The 12,921-nt window shown below is 35.8% G+C and overlaps 5 protein-coding genes across 7 annotated transcripts in view; 1 reads left to right on the top strand and 4 right to left on the bottom strand.

Moving 5' to 3' along the window:
• Positions 1-126: 126 nt before the first annotated feature.
• On the bottom strand, positions 127-3,509 carry Atac2 (Ada2a-containing complex component 2). Of its 2 annotated transcripts, XM_076378732.1 has the most exons (7): positions 3,039-3,509; positions 2,869-2,956; positions 2,636-2,784; positions 2,330-2,560; positions 1,912-2,256; positions 1,321-1,842; positions 127-1,195 (listed from the first exon to the last, which is right to left on the bottom strand). In XM_076378732.1, exons 1-7 carry the CDS (start codon positions 3,265-3,267, stop codon positions 840-842), a joined length of 1,920 nt encoding a protein of 639 aa, XP_076234847.1. In that variant the 5' UTR covers positions 3,268-3,509; the 3' UTR covers positions 127-839. The 2 variants fall into 2 exon arrangements, with proteins under 2 accessions (XP_076234847.1, XP_076234846.1); XM_076378731.1 differs by having other exon boundaries at positions 2,867-3,509.
• A 370-nt stretch (positions 3,510-3,879) lies between these two features.
• On the top strand, positions 3,880-7,768 carry Tous (testes of unusual size). The gene is made up of 4 exons (XM_076378094.1): positions 3,880-4,098; positions 4,161-5,670; positions 5,753-5,923; positions 5,993-7,768. Exons 1-4 carry the CDS (start codon positions 3,899-3,901, stop codon positions 7,754-7,756), a joined length of 3,645 nt encoding a protein of 1,214 aa, XP_076234209.1. The 5' UTR covers positions 3,880-3,898; the 3' UTR covers positions 7,757-7,768.
• A 96-nt stretch (positions 7,769-7,864) lies between these two features.
• Positions 7,865-9,518, bottom strand: LOC143179076 (very-long-chain enoyl-CoA reductase). Its single transcript, XM_076378091.1, has 5 exons — positions 9,420-9,518; positions 9,280-9,327; positions 8,704-9,014; positions 8,210-8,619; positions 7,865-8,119 (listed from the first exon to the last, which is right to left on the bottom strand). The coding sequence occupies exons 1-5, from the start codon at positions 9,429-9,431 to the stop codon at positions 7,992-7,994; spliced, it is 909 nt and encodes a 302-aa protein (XP_076234206.1). The 5' UTR covers positions 9,432-9,518; the 3' UTR covers positions 7,865-7,991.
• Positions 9,519-10,935: 1,417 nt separating this feature from the next.
• The window catches only part of LOC143179077 (mediator of RNA polymerase II transcription subunit 20-like), a 99,023-nt gene continuing 97,037 nt past the window's right edge, over positions 10,936-12,921 (bottom strand). For both annotated transcript variants that reach the window (XM_076378093.1, XM_076378092.1), the window contains 2 exons: positions 11,155-11,265; positions 10,936-11,091 (listed from right to left, as the gene is read on the bottom strand). In XM_076378093.1, coding sequence (XP_076234208.1) covers positions 10,999-11,091; positions 11,155-11,265 — 204 coding nt within the window. In that variant the 3' untranslated portion in view covers positions 10,936-10,998. The remainder of the gene's footprint in view (positions 11,092-11,154; positions 11,266-12,921) is intronic.
• Positions 11,376-12,623, bottom strand: LOC143179374 (uncharacterized). The gene is made up of 2 exons (XM_076378577.1): positions 12,405-12,623; positions 11,376-12,235 (listed from the first exon to the last, which is right to left on the bottom strand). The coding sequence occupies exon 2, from the start codon at positions 12,142-12,144 to the stop codon at positions 11,665-11,667; it is 480 nt and encodes a 159-aa protein (XP_076234692.1). The 5' UTR covers positions 12,145-12,235; positions 12,405-12,623; the 3' UTR covers positions 11,376-11,664.

Genomic DNA, 12,921 nt, shown 5'->3' on the forward strand with positions numbered 1-12,921 from the left:
ACAAACTTTCGTTCTGGTGGCTTCCGGAACTTTCGAGAATGGGTCGACTACGGTTCCGTAGCACTTATTTTATGACGTCAGTAACCCCCACTCTTGATTACAGATCGAAATCGTGATCAGTGGCATGCGCGGGTCTTATGAAAGACAATTAGAATATATCGGTGAGGGAATAATGATTATGAATTGTCGCGATATTTTTCAATAATAATTTGTAGTTTTTCACGAGGAATTGGTAATTTTTCAGTTTGATAATGAAACGTGAATATTCGCGAAAATAATGTCACTGTTGGGGTCTGAAGTTAGCTGAGGATTGTATTGATATATACCGGGTGTAGATATATCGTATCTGTTAAGAATTCTCTATATATAGATGACTATATACACCGTGATCATGAAACTTGAAGAACGTGAAGTAATTCATCAGTCTACGTTTTTCTGCCATATCACTTTATCAGTACCATTGGTACTGGAACAGTAACTATCTATATTTTCTGATATTTACATAGACTGGGATGACGCTTTGATCGACGTTTTTTTGTCGAAGGAGAAACTACGTCGATGTTTTGCCATATCAGTGCAGCTAATTGATTTTAATGCAAGTTCCTTTTCTTTCTCCCCTCTCTTTGCTAATCAAATCGAATTCTGTAGAAAATTCCGAGAAAATTGATTTATATGTTCTTATGACCCTAGTGTTTAATTTCACAGACATGCGAAAGTATGATAAGCGAAGGAAATATCCAATTTACTATAGTAAAGCTACCAATTAAAGTCGAGACAATTTAGTTAGCTTCATATATATTTCGCAGATGCATTACAAATCACAGTTGACGTCTGCACGCTCATCTGCTTAATCGTAAGAATAATGCGTGCCTACATTCTCGAGAACTTGGAGGCATGTACTTGTCGTAAAAATCTTGAACGAATTCCTCCACTTTGAAGCCAAATTTTTGATATAAAATTAATGCAGGATTCGTAGCTGAAACGTGTAGAGTGACGTCTTTGCCCATGCACGTTTGGATCAGGTGATAGAGCATAAAAGTTCCTATGCCAGATCTGCGCCACTCGGGTCGGGTTAAAAAAAATGAAATGTACGCTTCGTTGTAACCAACGTCGGGAACTAAAATTGCGAAGCCTATGACTAACTTTTTGTACAAAACAACGCAGCTGAAGTCGGGATACTGCAAGCATTCAGTCACTGAAATAGTACAATATCCGTTAGTTTCCTGGGCTAAACAAAAACTTAACACGCAATCCAGTTTAAGTATAGAAATTAAAGATAATTATATATAGGGTAGTTATGCAATTGGTAGATTTACTTACAGTCAATGCCAGGCCAAAAAAATTGGCTGCATAAACTGTTGATTGCGGGTATATGCTGCGGCCTAACATAAGAATAATCAATCGATGCTGTCGGAGGTGACTTCCACTTCGGATTGTGTTTATTGACTTTTACACGCAGTTCTTCCATCACTCTTAGCCATAAAGGTCGACACGATGTATCTCTTCTTATAAATGGCTTTAAAAGTCTATTTGTGTACGGACTATGTACAGCTGTTGGTTCATTGTATCCTTGTAGTCGTTGTTCGTATGATCCTAAATCGTCGCCAAAGAATCGATCCAAGACTCTGTCCGAGTCTTTTGAGGGTTTATCAGGCATTTCTGTTTTAAAACCAAAATTATCAATATCTAGTATAGGTAAACCATATTCCCTTTTTAGTTTTCGAACAGCTAATTTTCGGTAAAATCGTCTAATCTTTGGTGGCGCTAAATTAAGAGAGGGCTTATTCACTTGTTGCAGTAAATACGCTTCTTCTTGGTGCGTCATTCTTGGAATTTTCTCTTCTATAACAAAAGAATATAAAAGAAGATAGGAATATAAAAAGTATATAGAATATAAAACAAAGTATTTACCAATAACACAATTTCTTTGCCACGGCCACGGCCGATGTCTTGTTACTGTAAATAAAGAAGTGGGTGGTTGCTCTTGAACAGAACTCATGCTATCACTACTCTCTTCTTCATCTTGCTCTTCTTCTTCTTCCTCTTCCTCTTCTTCCTCCTTTACATGCTCCATTTTAATGTTATTAAGAGTTTCAGATGTAGTATCTGTATTGGATGCCCAATCAGATGCAAAATCATCCAACAGTTGAGAAAAATGGAAATTGTTAGTTTGATATTGGCAATCCCTTATCAAATCACACAAAGATGGTGTATCATGTTGCTCACTCAAGATTGTATCATCTTCAATTTCCATATCTGAAATGTAAAAAAAAATGTTACACATATGTTTTTTGTACTTTTAATTTCAATTCTATATACATATACACACTATTTAATTCATCCTCTTCAAGTAAAAAATCTAGTAGTGTTTTATCAGGCTGCATATCAGCTTGTGAATGTGAAAAATATTCCTCATTCTTTGTCAATTCATTTTCATAAGTACTGTCTTCTTTAATTGGAACACAAGGTTCCACTTGCGCTGAACTTTCTGGCAGTCTGTTTGTTGGTTTTGTTGTTTGATTACCAATCTGTTTTTTACGATCCATTATCATTTTTTCATCTGTAAGCAAAAGCTATAAATAACATTATACACTTTTTAAAGGCTTTATATAAAAATTACAAATGTTATTGTTACTTTTGGCTATCAGAACTTCAGGTGGATCATTATCTATCAATCTCCACCAACCAGATTCTCCTAGCTCTGTTGTTCCTGATTTAAAAAAAATTCCACTATAGTGAGAAAGGGTCCCTGATATAGTTCCAATCCAATTTTTTTTCCTTTTACTATAAAAAACATATTATTAACAAAAAATACACATAGTGTTTCAATATTCTGTCTTATTATTATATAGATGTAACAACTTACACAGTTTTTTTAAATAAATAGTCCCAGTTACGGTCCACAAAGGTACTGATATCAGACTTCCAATGAAAATATCCTCTTTTACTGATACCACTTGATTTTTCACGTAGATTGTACAATGTTAATACAATAACATTAAGCCAAGGCATTTTATTACGAGCTACTGTTTCCTCACCAAAAGGGCTACAATGGCAGCAATGCAATTCAAAAAATACATCTCCTACAAAAGACACTGGGACGCTTCCTCTTTTCAAACATTCTATGTGAATCTTCTTTGAGCACCCATTACAACGTAAAGCTGGTTTATTATATGGATTACATAGGTGCCCACATTTTTTGCAAACCTCTGCATCAGAAAAGTCAATGGTGTCTGCTTTCATTCCTTCATTAGCAGCTTCTGACATTGTGCACTCATATAATAAATTATAAATAAGTACAATACGTAAACGTGTTTTAAAATTTAGGCTACAAATTCTGTATAAAATACTGCCTTTTTCGTAGAAGATGATGGATAGGTGAAACACCTCTACCAATAAAATATCATCAACTTCTTACAGATTTGCAAATGTAAAATAAATGTGCTGTCAAAATCTTGTGCCTGCATGTTACACATTGGAATCGTTTTTTGTGTACACTTTTGTCACGTTGCTTTCCCCTCCTTCTTTCAAACAACTGCCTGAAGTTAGGAAGAAATCGAAGGAATATAAGACCCGGGAAATTTTGAATACATATCGAAGTAGATATCGAGATTTACGATATACTATATTAAATCCTTTTTCAAAGATTTATTTGCCATAATGTAATTGATCAATTAAATCTTAGGAATATGTTATAAAAATTAACTACCGACTAAAGTTCTTTAATATATTTACAAATATGTAGAATAATATATATGATTTTAGTGTTGAATGTTAATCAAACATGTTGCTACGGAAATATAAACAACGCGTAGTGACGCATGTGTTTATTCCATTTTTGGAAATTTAAAAATTATTTTTTCGATCTTTGAATGCGGAAGAAAAGTTAATTTTCAGAATGACTGTTTCGTTGCAACCTAGAGTATTTTATGGTCTAAAAACTGACATACTTTCAAATGCACATTATATTACGGATGCTGAAATCTTGTACCCTGTTGGAAGTGTAATAGCAGTTCATAATGTTCCCCTACATCGGCAAAGATTTTTACGATTACCGGATAACAGTCAGATAAATATAATTGCAGTTACACCTAGCAAGTAAGCATTCACAAAATCTGTATTTTTATCTATTATTTTCATGTATACATTTCTCTATGAAGGAAATATGTTGCTACATGTGAAGTTGGAGAAAAGCCCACCATAGCCATTTACGATTTGCAAACATTGAAAAGGAAGAGACTTCTTGGAATACCTTATGACGCTCCTGATGTAACAAAATTCAGTTGCATAGGGTTCAGTTTTGATAATAAATATCTAGCAGCTGTTACAGGAGAACCTGATCAAACGATGCTTTATTATAACTGGGAAAAAGGAAAAGTGGAATCTAGTATCAAAGTAGGCAATCCTCAAAATCCAGTGGCTATTGTTGAGTTATTAGCTTGTAATCCATCTGATGCAGGAGTAGTCGCAGTTGGGGGTCCACATATATTCAAATTTTTAACTTTGTCTGAAACTGTATGGCGGCCATATGGATTCTCTAAAGCAGAGAATATAGTTGGATGTTCCATGGCTTGGTTGAATTCAGATAGATTATTATTTGGAACTAAAGATGGTCGAATTCTTTATTTAGAAAATGGAGACTTAAAAAACATTTATAAAATGTCTGACACAATGACCATGAATCTCAGAATTCGAGAAGAATATGTAATACCTTCCACTGGTTCTTTAACAAGCTTGGATACGAAACCAGATGGACAATGGGAAAACAATATTCGTTGCTTGATTGCATTTCAAAAGGGATTTGCATATGCACATGGTTTCAGAACAATTGTAGTTTTTGAAAGGGAAGGCTCACACAAATATAGAAAGAGAAATATTTATATAATCCCAGTACAAATATCAAGCGATAACAATCAAGATTTATATAAAATTAATTCCATAAACATTAATTTAAGCTACGATCGTTTGATAATTACAACAGGATGGCCTCAGTTGTTTTATGCAAGAATGTGGGGACCGGATTTAAATGTAGACCCAGAACCAGATGAACTAAAAATTATGGGTCACGCCTTACATTATGGACCTGTAAGCAGTCTCTCAATGTGTTCCTGGAAATCAATCTTCATGACCTGTGGAACACTTGACTATAGTATAAGATTATGGGATTTTGAGTCAGGGAAGTTGATTCTGCTCAAACAGTATGCAGAAGATATTTGTGGAATTGCTCTGCATCCTACAGGCCTTTTTTGCCTAATTGGTTTTAGCGATAAGTTACGTTTTATGAGCATATTAATAGATGATCTATTGCCTATGGAAGAATTTTCCATAAGATGCTGTAAAACAGTATCATTCAGTCATGGTGGTCACTTATTTGCCGCTGTTAGCGAAAATATTGTACGAGTTTATACAACTATCGGTTTTGTTAACCATTTTATTTTAAAAGGACACATTAGTAGAGTAAGGGCTTTACTATGGTCACAAACAGACACAAAACTGCTGACATTGGGTACCGAAGGTGCCATATATCAATGGGATATGAGTACTGGTCAGCGATCAGCGGAAATAATTCTAAGAGGCATTAACTTAAACGATATCGTTCTGTCTGCTGATGAAACGATATCATATTGCGTTGCTAATGATAGTTCTATACGTGAAATAAAAGATAGTACGGTAATATGTTACCCCATTCATATATTTTATCTCTTTCTACAGTAGGGTAATATAAAAAAGCAATGTGAAATATTGAAATTAGGTACGCGAATATAATTTACCAGGCTTGAGTATGTATGGTATGGCGTTAGGAAGAGAAGATCAAACTCTGTTCATCATTTGCTCTGGTGGTATTATTTTATCAGTGAAGTTTCCACTTCAAGAACCAATACAGTTTGTAGAGTTTCACATCCACACTGCTGATATTACAAAGGTAGAATGATATATCTACTTTAATACTATTCTATAAAGAATTTTAATGTTTGTGTCTTTTTTTATACAGATTGCTCTGTCTTATAATGAGCAGTACTTAGTATCTGTTGCTACTGACGGTAGTTTATGCATTTGGAAATTGTACTATCCTGAAGCAAAAGGAAAGATGGGTAAAGAGTTACCATATACAAACGAGGTGTTAATCAGTAAAGCTGACTTAGAGGAAAAGATACAAACGATTAATGACCTGAATACAAGAATGAGAGAACTAGAGACTGAACATGCATATAAAATGCGTCAAATAGAAATTCAGAATAATGATAAAATACGAGACCTGCATAAAGGATATTGTGAAGCCATTGAAGAATTGAGAGACAAAATAACTAAATTACAGGAAGGTCACAAAAACGAGATCAACGCGATAAATGTCGAAATAGTGAAAATGAAGGAGGGTCATGAAGAAACAATGAAGCAGGTGGAAATAAACTACCACGCTAAACTTATAACAGAGTACGATAAGTATCTAGCTCTCGAAAATAATATGAACGCCATGCGCCAAAATTATGAGAAACGTTTAGAAGATCTGGAGAAATATCGTGTCGATGAGTTACAAAAAACGACGACCAAATACGAGGCTCTTCTTCATGAAAAACATCTACAATTAGAGCAAACAAAGGATGAAATGCTGCAGCAGGCTCGAGTACACGAAGAAATGACAACTCAAATAGAGGATGATGCTGACCAGGAAATACTGGAGTTAAAGACTAATTATGAAACAATGTTGCACGAAGAAAGGGAATCGAATTTGCAGCTGAAGGGTGAAGTTGGAATGATACGTAATCGGTATGCTGCCGCCCAAAAGGACGTTGAAGAGTTAAAACGACAAGTACAGCGAGTCCAGAGCGAGTATGGTTATTTCCAAAAAACGATTCAAGAATTGGAGAAGGATAAAGAGGATCTAAAGAAAGACATCGGTGAGAGAGATGTTACAATTCAAGACAGGGAGCGTCAGATCTACGAATTGAAGCGTTCGAATCAAGAATTGGAGAAATTTAAATTCGTATTAAACTACAAGATCACGGAATTGAAAAATCAAATAGAACCGCGAGATCAAGAAATCAGGGAACTTAAAGAGAAGATTCGAGATATGGAAACAGAACTTGTGAATCTTCATCAGACTAATGTTAGTTTAGAATTACAGCTGTATGAATTGAGAGAAAAATTAGGAGCCGCCAGGCGCGAACAGCAACAAGAGCTCCACAGAAACAAAAGATGTCAGCAGCTCTTGAAGCAAATTCGAGTGGACTTGCTCGATGCGTCGGGACTTGTACAAGAACCGCAAGCATTGAAAGTTGCCGTGACAAAATTGTATCACAAATACAGTTCCAGTGACGAATTCTTGCGTAGCCGGAAAGCTGATTTAGATGCACAATGCGAGTTTATTAAGCAAAGAGATCACCTCGAAAGGACAGTGGCTTCTCTTAAAAGACAAGTTTTTCACGACACAGCCGGTACTGTTAAGGATGTGGATAAAACGATAGAGGAAAATGTTGCGTTGATTGCAGAGCTGAATGCTTTGAGGGAAGAACTGAAGAATGCAAGGAGGCATATACAACACATGGAAGGTCTCTTAGGACTTTCTGTGAAATACATGAAACCAACGGAAGCGAAAAAGAAATTGGAGAAAGCATGTTATGGATATGAAGAACTGCACAATAAATACAAAACTGAAATGCAAGAGTGTCAAAATATAATAGATACCTTAAAGGATGATATGTACAAATTAATAAGTAAGATACCTTGTGAAGAACAAGAAGCTAAACCAATTGTTTAAAAGTTATGTAAAGTTAGACTTCAAGGAAATGTAATTTTTGTAGTATTTAAGTGATTGTAATATAAGTTAGAAACCTGAATTTAGTTAAAGTAAGGATACTAGGTGCTATGAAGCTCTATTATAAGTTATTTATTCAAAGAATAAAAAATATTAACAAAATGAAATCCAGAAACATGATAGTAATTGTTACCAGAATCATGTCCCTAAATTAAATCAATGTACACTGATGCTACATTTATATAATAAATGGGAAGATGGCTTTTCGACTCTTTGGATATTGAGCAAATTCTTTCTTATAGGCCTTGTGCTTTCCTAATGCCCAGATAGTCATTTGGTATGCACCAGCAAGAGTAAAAAGTCCAGCTGAAAATACGAAAAAATATTATGAGTTAATACTTAATACTTTTTTTGTTTTACAGACTAAAGATTTTTGGCAGACATGGCAGTTCATACCTGGCAAACATGAAGTCATGATTGTAAAACCAATCCAACTACCAATTTCATAAGTATAGTTTGGACAGGATACAAAATTGAATAATACAGTGAAGATATTTTTGGTAGGAACAGGTATTTTTCGTACAGTACTTCCTGCTGGCCTCAAATTTCTTAGAGCTAAATGAACGCTCAAATTACCCACTTCACAGAGAGTAAACATTGCAACACCAACATAAAATTGAAGTTTGCTTGGAGCTGTGAATAAGGGATGATTTACATGGTATGCTACATACATAGCAAACAACCAATAGTATGAACAATTTTTAAACAGGTTGCGTAGTGGCATAGTTGCATGGCTGAAGCGGTGCACAAATAATGTTTCTAGGAGCCGCTTTGCATAATGTATTGACCAGCAAATAGCTGCCACACTGAAATTAGAACAAAATACCAATAATTTGTAAAATATTTCACTTTATCAATCAAAAATACATACATTTATAGCATGTACTTACTGAACAGTGGTATCAATTTTAGATGTATCAACATCACCATAAAAAATCCAAGGACGTTGATATATCCAAAGATATAAGAACAAAGGTCCAGCATATTCCACAAGGAATACAGTTTTCCAACTGATTTGGGGTCCCAGATCTTTTAAATACAATTTTCCTCCATCGGAAATTGATAAACTTTTCAAGGTATCTGAATCAGATAAGGATTTTCCCCTTGGTTCTAGCCTTAAACTTTGCCTAGGAATGTATGGTGCTTTCATCGCCTTAAATAATTCTTCTTTAATTTCCTTTATTGTTGTAGTTGGCTTTAACTACAAGTATAATACAGTAATATATTTATGAATATTAAAAGAGCTAAAAAAACTAATTGAAAATTCAAATTAAACCATGTTTGAAAATAATTATATACATCTTTAAAGTCTGTAACTTCTACAGTTATCTAATATATTTTGTCATTATTGATTCAGCAAGTTTTTCTTAAATAGTTAAGAGTAGAAGGCCGAGTTATGAAAATGCAAATCCTTCCTTGTCTTCATTCTTTTCAGTGGACTTTGATACTGTGTATTTATTACTTACGGTAAGATTGGCCACGAATTTCGACGACTTCGCGGTCAATATTTGAATCTAAAAAACAAATAAAGTACGTTACTTCATTAGTCGCATTTAATCAGAAATCATTCGCCGACAATTACTCTATACGTTTTGTGCTCAAATACCTGCATTGCCATTGGTAATTTGTTTGATATTCAACCTCTCAGAAATCGAAATGTCCACACGCTAACCACGCTTCAAGTGAACTACGATCCTGCGCCAGACTACGATGAGGATAGAATGAGGCGCTGTAATCGTTTAATCGTACGACGTACGCGTCTTTCCGAATAGCCAATGACATTCTTTTTAGTTTTTAGTTTCCAAAGAGACGTCGTGATATTGGAGTTAATGAAACCGTTATGTTATCATAATAGGCAGAAGGAAATGTATATTTCTTTGAACTTTGGACACTCGTTAGACTTTACAAAGCCTCATGTTTCTGCTTAAAATTCGTTCAACTGAATGAAATTATTCTGGACAGTTAAAAAATCTTTTCTTTATCTACAAATGTTCTCCTTTTTATTAAAAAGTCTTACTCAATTCTTTCCTTCACTTATTTTCCTCAAGAAACGAAAAGTAAGTCATAAATACGTGAACGATGTTGACCGAAATGTAGAGTGTTTGTAATTAATATAAATGTGACGATATGTGACAACTTTATCTAATGTAAATGTGAAAGAACAGTCATGTACATAACCGATCTGTAATTAGTGGTAAAGAAACTGTCATGTGTATTAAGTTTACAAAAAGACTAAGCTATTACAATACATTTACATTATTGTAATTGTAGAACTGCAGATTCATTCTTTCATGAATATTAACGAATGTCGAATGTGACGCAAACAGAGTTGAAACACAGTATATTTACGAATATTAGTTTATCGAAAGATAAGGAAGTAAATTAGATACTATTCCACTCAGTTTCTTATAAATGCAATTAGTCTAAAATATTCACTTGAAAGAAAAATAAGGAAAAGGATAATTGAATAGTTCGTAATTCAATAATCTGTGAATGTAATTAAAATTGATAAATACTCAAAAATTCATATTTGCGAATCATAAAATTTATTTGTTTTAATATCTACATTTTGGAAAAGAATCGTTTATATCTTCACGGATAGTTTAATTGTAATGTTACCCGCAAAATCGTACTTGGAATTCAGATACAGATTATGTATTACGACCCTGGTTTGATACGACCTCTATCGTCGTAAGCGGTGGTTTTGGGAACTGAACTGCAATCTCAGTCGATAAAGTCTTGTGGAATGCATCACTAGCGACATCTAACGAAAAGTACCAATAGCGATATTTAGCGAAAAGTACTAATAGCGACATCTAGCGGAAATTAAGTTGTGAGAGCTTCCATTTGCACCCCCTTCAATATCTATAAACGTGGAACCGCAATTAAAAAAAATTCAGAATGTGCAATTGCAGCCTCAGATTATGAATAAATTCACGAATAAATATTTTCAGTTTCTGTATTAACTTAAATTGGGGTTGTTAGTTCGTGAGTCGCCGCTAGATGGCTAGGCTTTTCGTTGTCTATGTTTTGACTGAATTCCACCGTCCAAATGTATTGTAAAATGAATCATAAACTAAAATGAACTAGGAAAGACGTCAAGAATTGATGTACTATTTTGAGCTCCTCGTATGAAATTTATTATTAGAAAAAGACGTTATACAAATTCTATTACAATGAATTATCTAAATTACACCTGTGGCTTTTCTATACTGTCCGAAGTGCTCTAAATATTGCTGTATAGTATCTAAGGGTTGATAAATGTCGTTCATTCGGTTCTGGAAAGACAGCCCTATGTAGTACCTTCTAATAAACTATTTTAACGTCTGTTTAATTCCTACCTGTAAGTATTGCGGAGCTTGGTTCGATACAGTGGGGCCAAGGAATCCTTGCAAAAATTCGCGCATTAGTTCCCATGCGCTACCTGGAACGACGCAGGGTCTGTATTCCACCTGCACAAAATAAAATAGTAATATTAAAAGAATCAGTCAATAGTCTTTCTCCTTAGGTCTCTTAGACACCTTAAGCCCTCAGAATTTCGCTAAATAAGATTTCCAACAAATGCTAAGTAAATCTAAAAAGAATCTAAAACAATTTCCTTAAATAACTATCCAGTTCTAACAAACTCAATGCATTGTTCTTTTAACAAGAAAGTCAATCCATCGACCAAAGGAAAGTCTGCTCTTTTTGTCACCAGTTCCACTTCGCGAATGCTGATCGAAATCTCCCCGATGCAGCGTCAAAAGGGCCAAGTTATCACTTCGATCGTCTCCCGTCTCGAGCTCTTACATGATCGAGAGAAAAGTCAGGGATTTTCTAAGGAACTCGAACGAAGACGAACTTCCTCTGATTTACTGCTCCTTTAAAATTACATACACCTTCAGCGTTAATCTGGCAAGACGCTCTCCATCTCGAGCCACGCGTTTTAAGCTCTCAGGGCCAGAGAATGACCTGTATCTTGTCGCGCAGAAGATGCGCCGAGGATCCACAGGACATTTTTCTTTCCTCGGTGAAAGAAGCGGATGGCCAGGCGTAGACCGTGAGTTAGTGGAAGGCGGTGGCCCAATGCTGTAGTATTTCTCCTCCAGTGAAATTAATGGGGGAACCAGGGGTTTATCGTAACGTATTCGACGTGGGAGGGTACAAACAGCGCCGTTACCGATACGAATGGCCAGTGGGTCGTTTAGAGGCCACGTCGACCGACACATTCCTCCGTACGAACAGTTTCGAGCTTGTAGAACCGGAAGTTGCGCCATTGTCACGGCAATAGCGGCTACCCGAGCTACATTTCGTGCTCCCGCTATGCTATCTAAAGTAGTTCTTTCTTTCATGGGTCAGCCGCTTTGGTATTGAAACAGGAATCGGGAGATCTACAGATTGTTTGGACTAGGACTGAGCAAATATGTGAAATGGACTTTTCATCTGAAAATTAGTTCAATAAAACTTGTAGTATTCGAGACACTTCAAATCTTCACGAAGAAGAAAGAGCAATGAAAGAAAGTTTTCACTTAAAGATAAGCGTTCAAGAAAACACTAGTTAGAATTTAGACTGCACTTACGACTCAAACTTCTATCATCATTCTTTACTCACTATTTCTTCCATTTCCGTCAAGTAGAAACCATCCAACCTCTTTTTATTCTCACAATTTTTCCTCTAAACTGTTTCCACAAAGATTACTCCTGTTCACCGAGAAAAGATATTAAACGAGGGGATCGACCAGAGCGCTTCTCTGGCAAGCTTTCAGCGGAAGCTCGTTCCAAGCGGAAGTGGAAGAAGGCTCGACCCTGGATATGGCCACACCGGCGCAGAGATCCCCATGTATACGGCAAATCTCACGGTAGACCGAACCGTCGATCGATAACGCACCGTTCGCCGCGATTGGCAAGGTGTTCGCCGGAAGTGACGCCTATTTCGCCAGCCCTGAAGTTTAATCGACCTGTTATTAAGTATCGTCGTTCATGGTGGCCCGTTTGCCGCGGGAACGGGGCCGACTGGTAACGAGTTTCGGGAAAATCAGACATCTGCCGCAATTATTAATTCAGCCGATTATCTGCCACCCCCGCGCTGGGAAGAAAAGTTTCTTGGCGTTTGAAAACTTCGAGATTTC

The sequence above is a fragment of the Calliopsis andreniformis genome, chromosome 5 (assembly GCF_051401765.1).
Source record: "Calliopsis andreniformis isolate RMS-2024a chromosome 5, iyCalAndr_principal, whole genome shotgun sequence".
NCBI lineage: Eukaryota > Metazoa > Arthropoda > Insecta > Hymenoptera > Andrenidae > Calliopsis > Calliopsis andreniformis.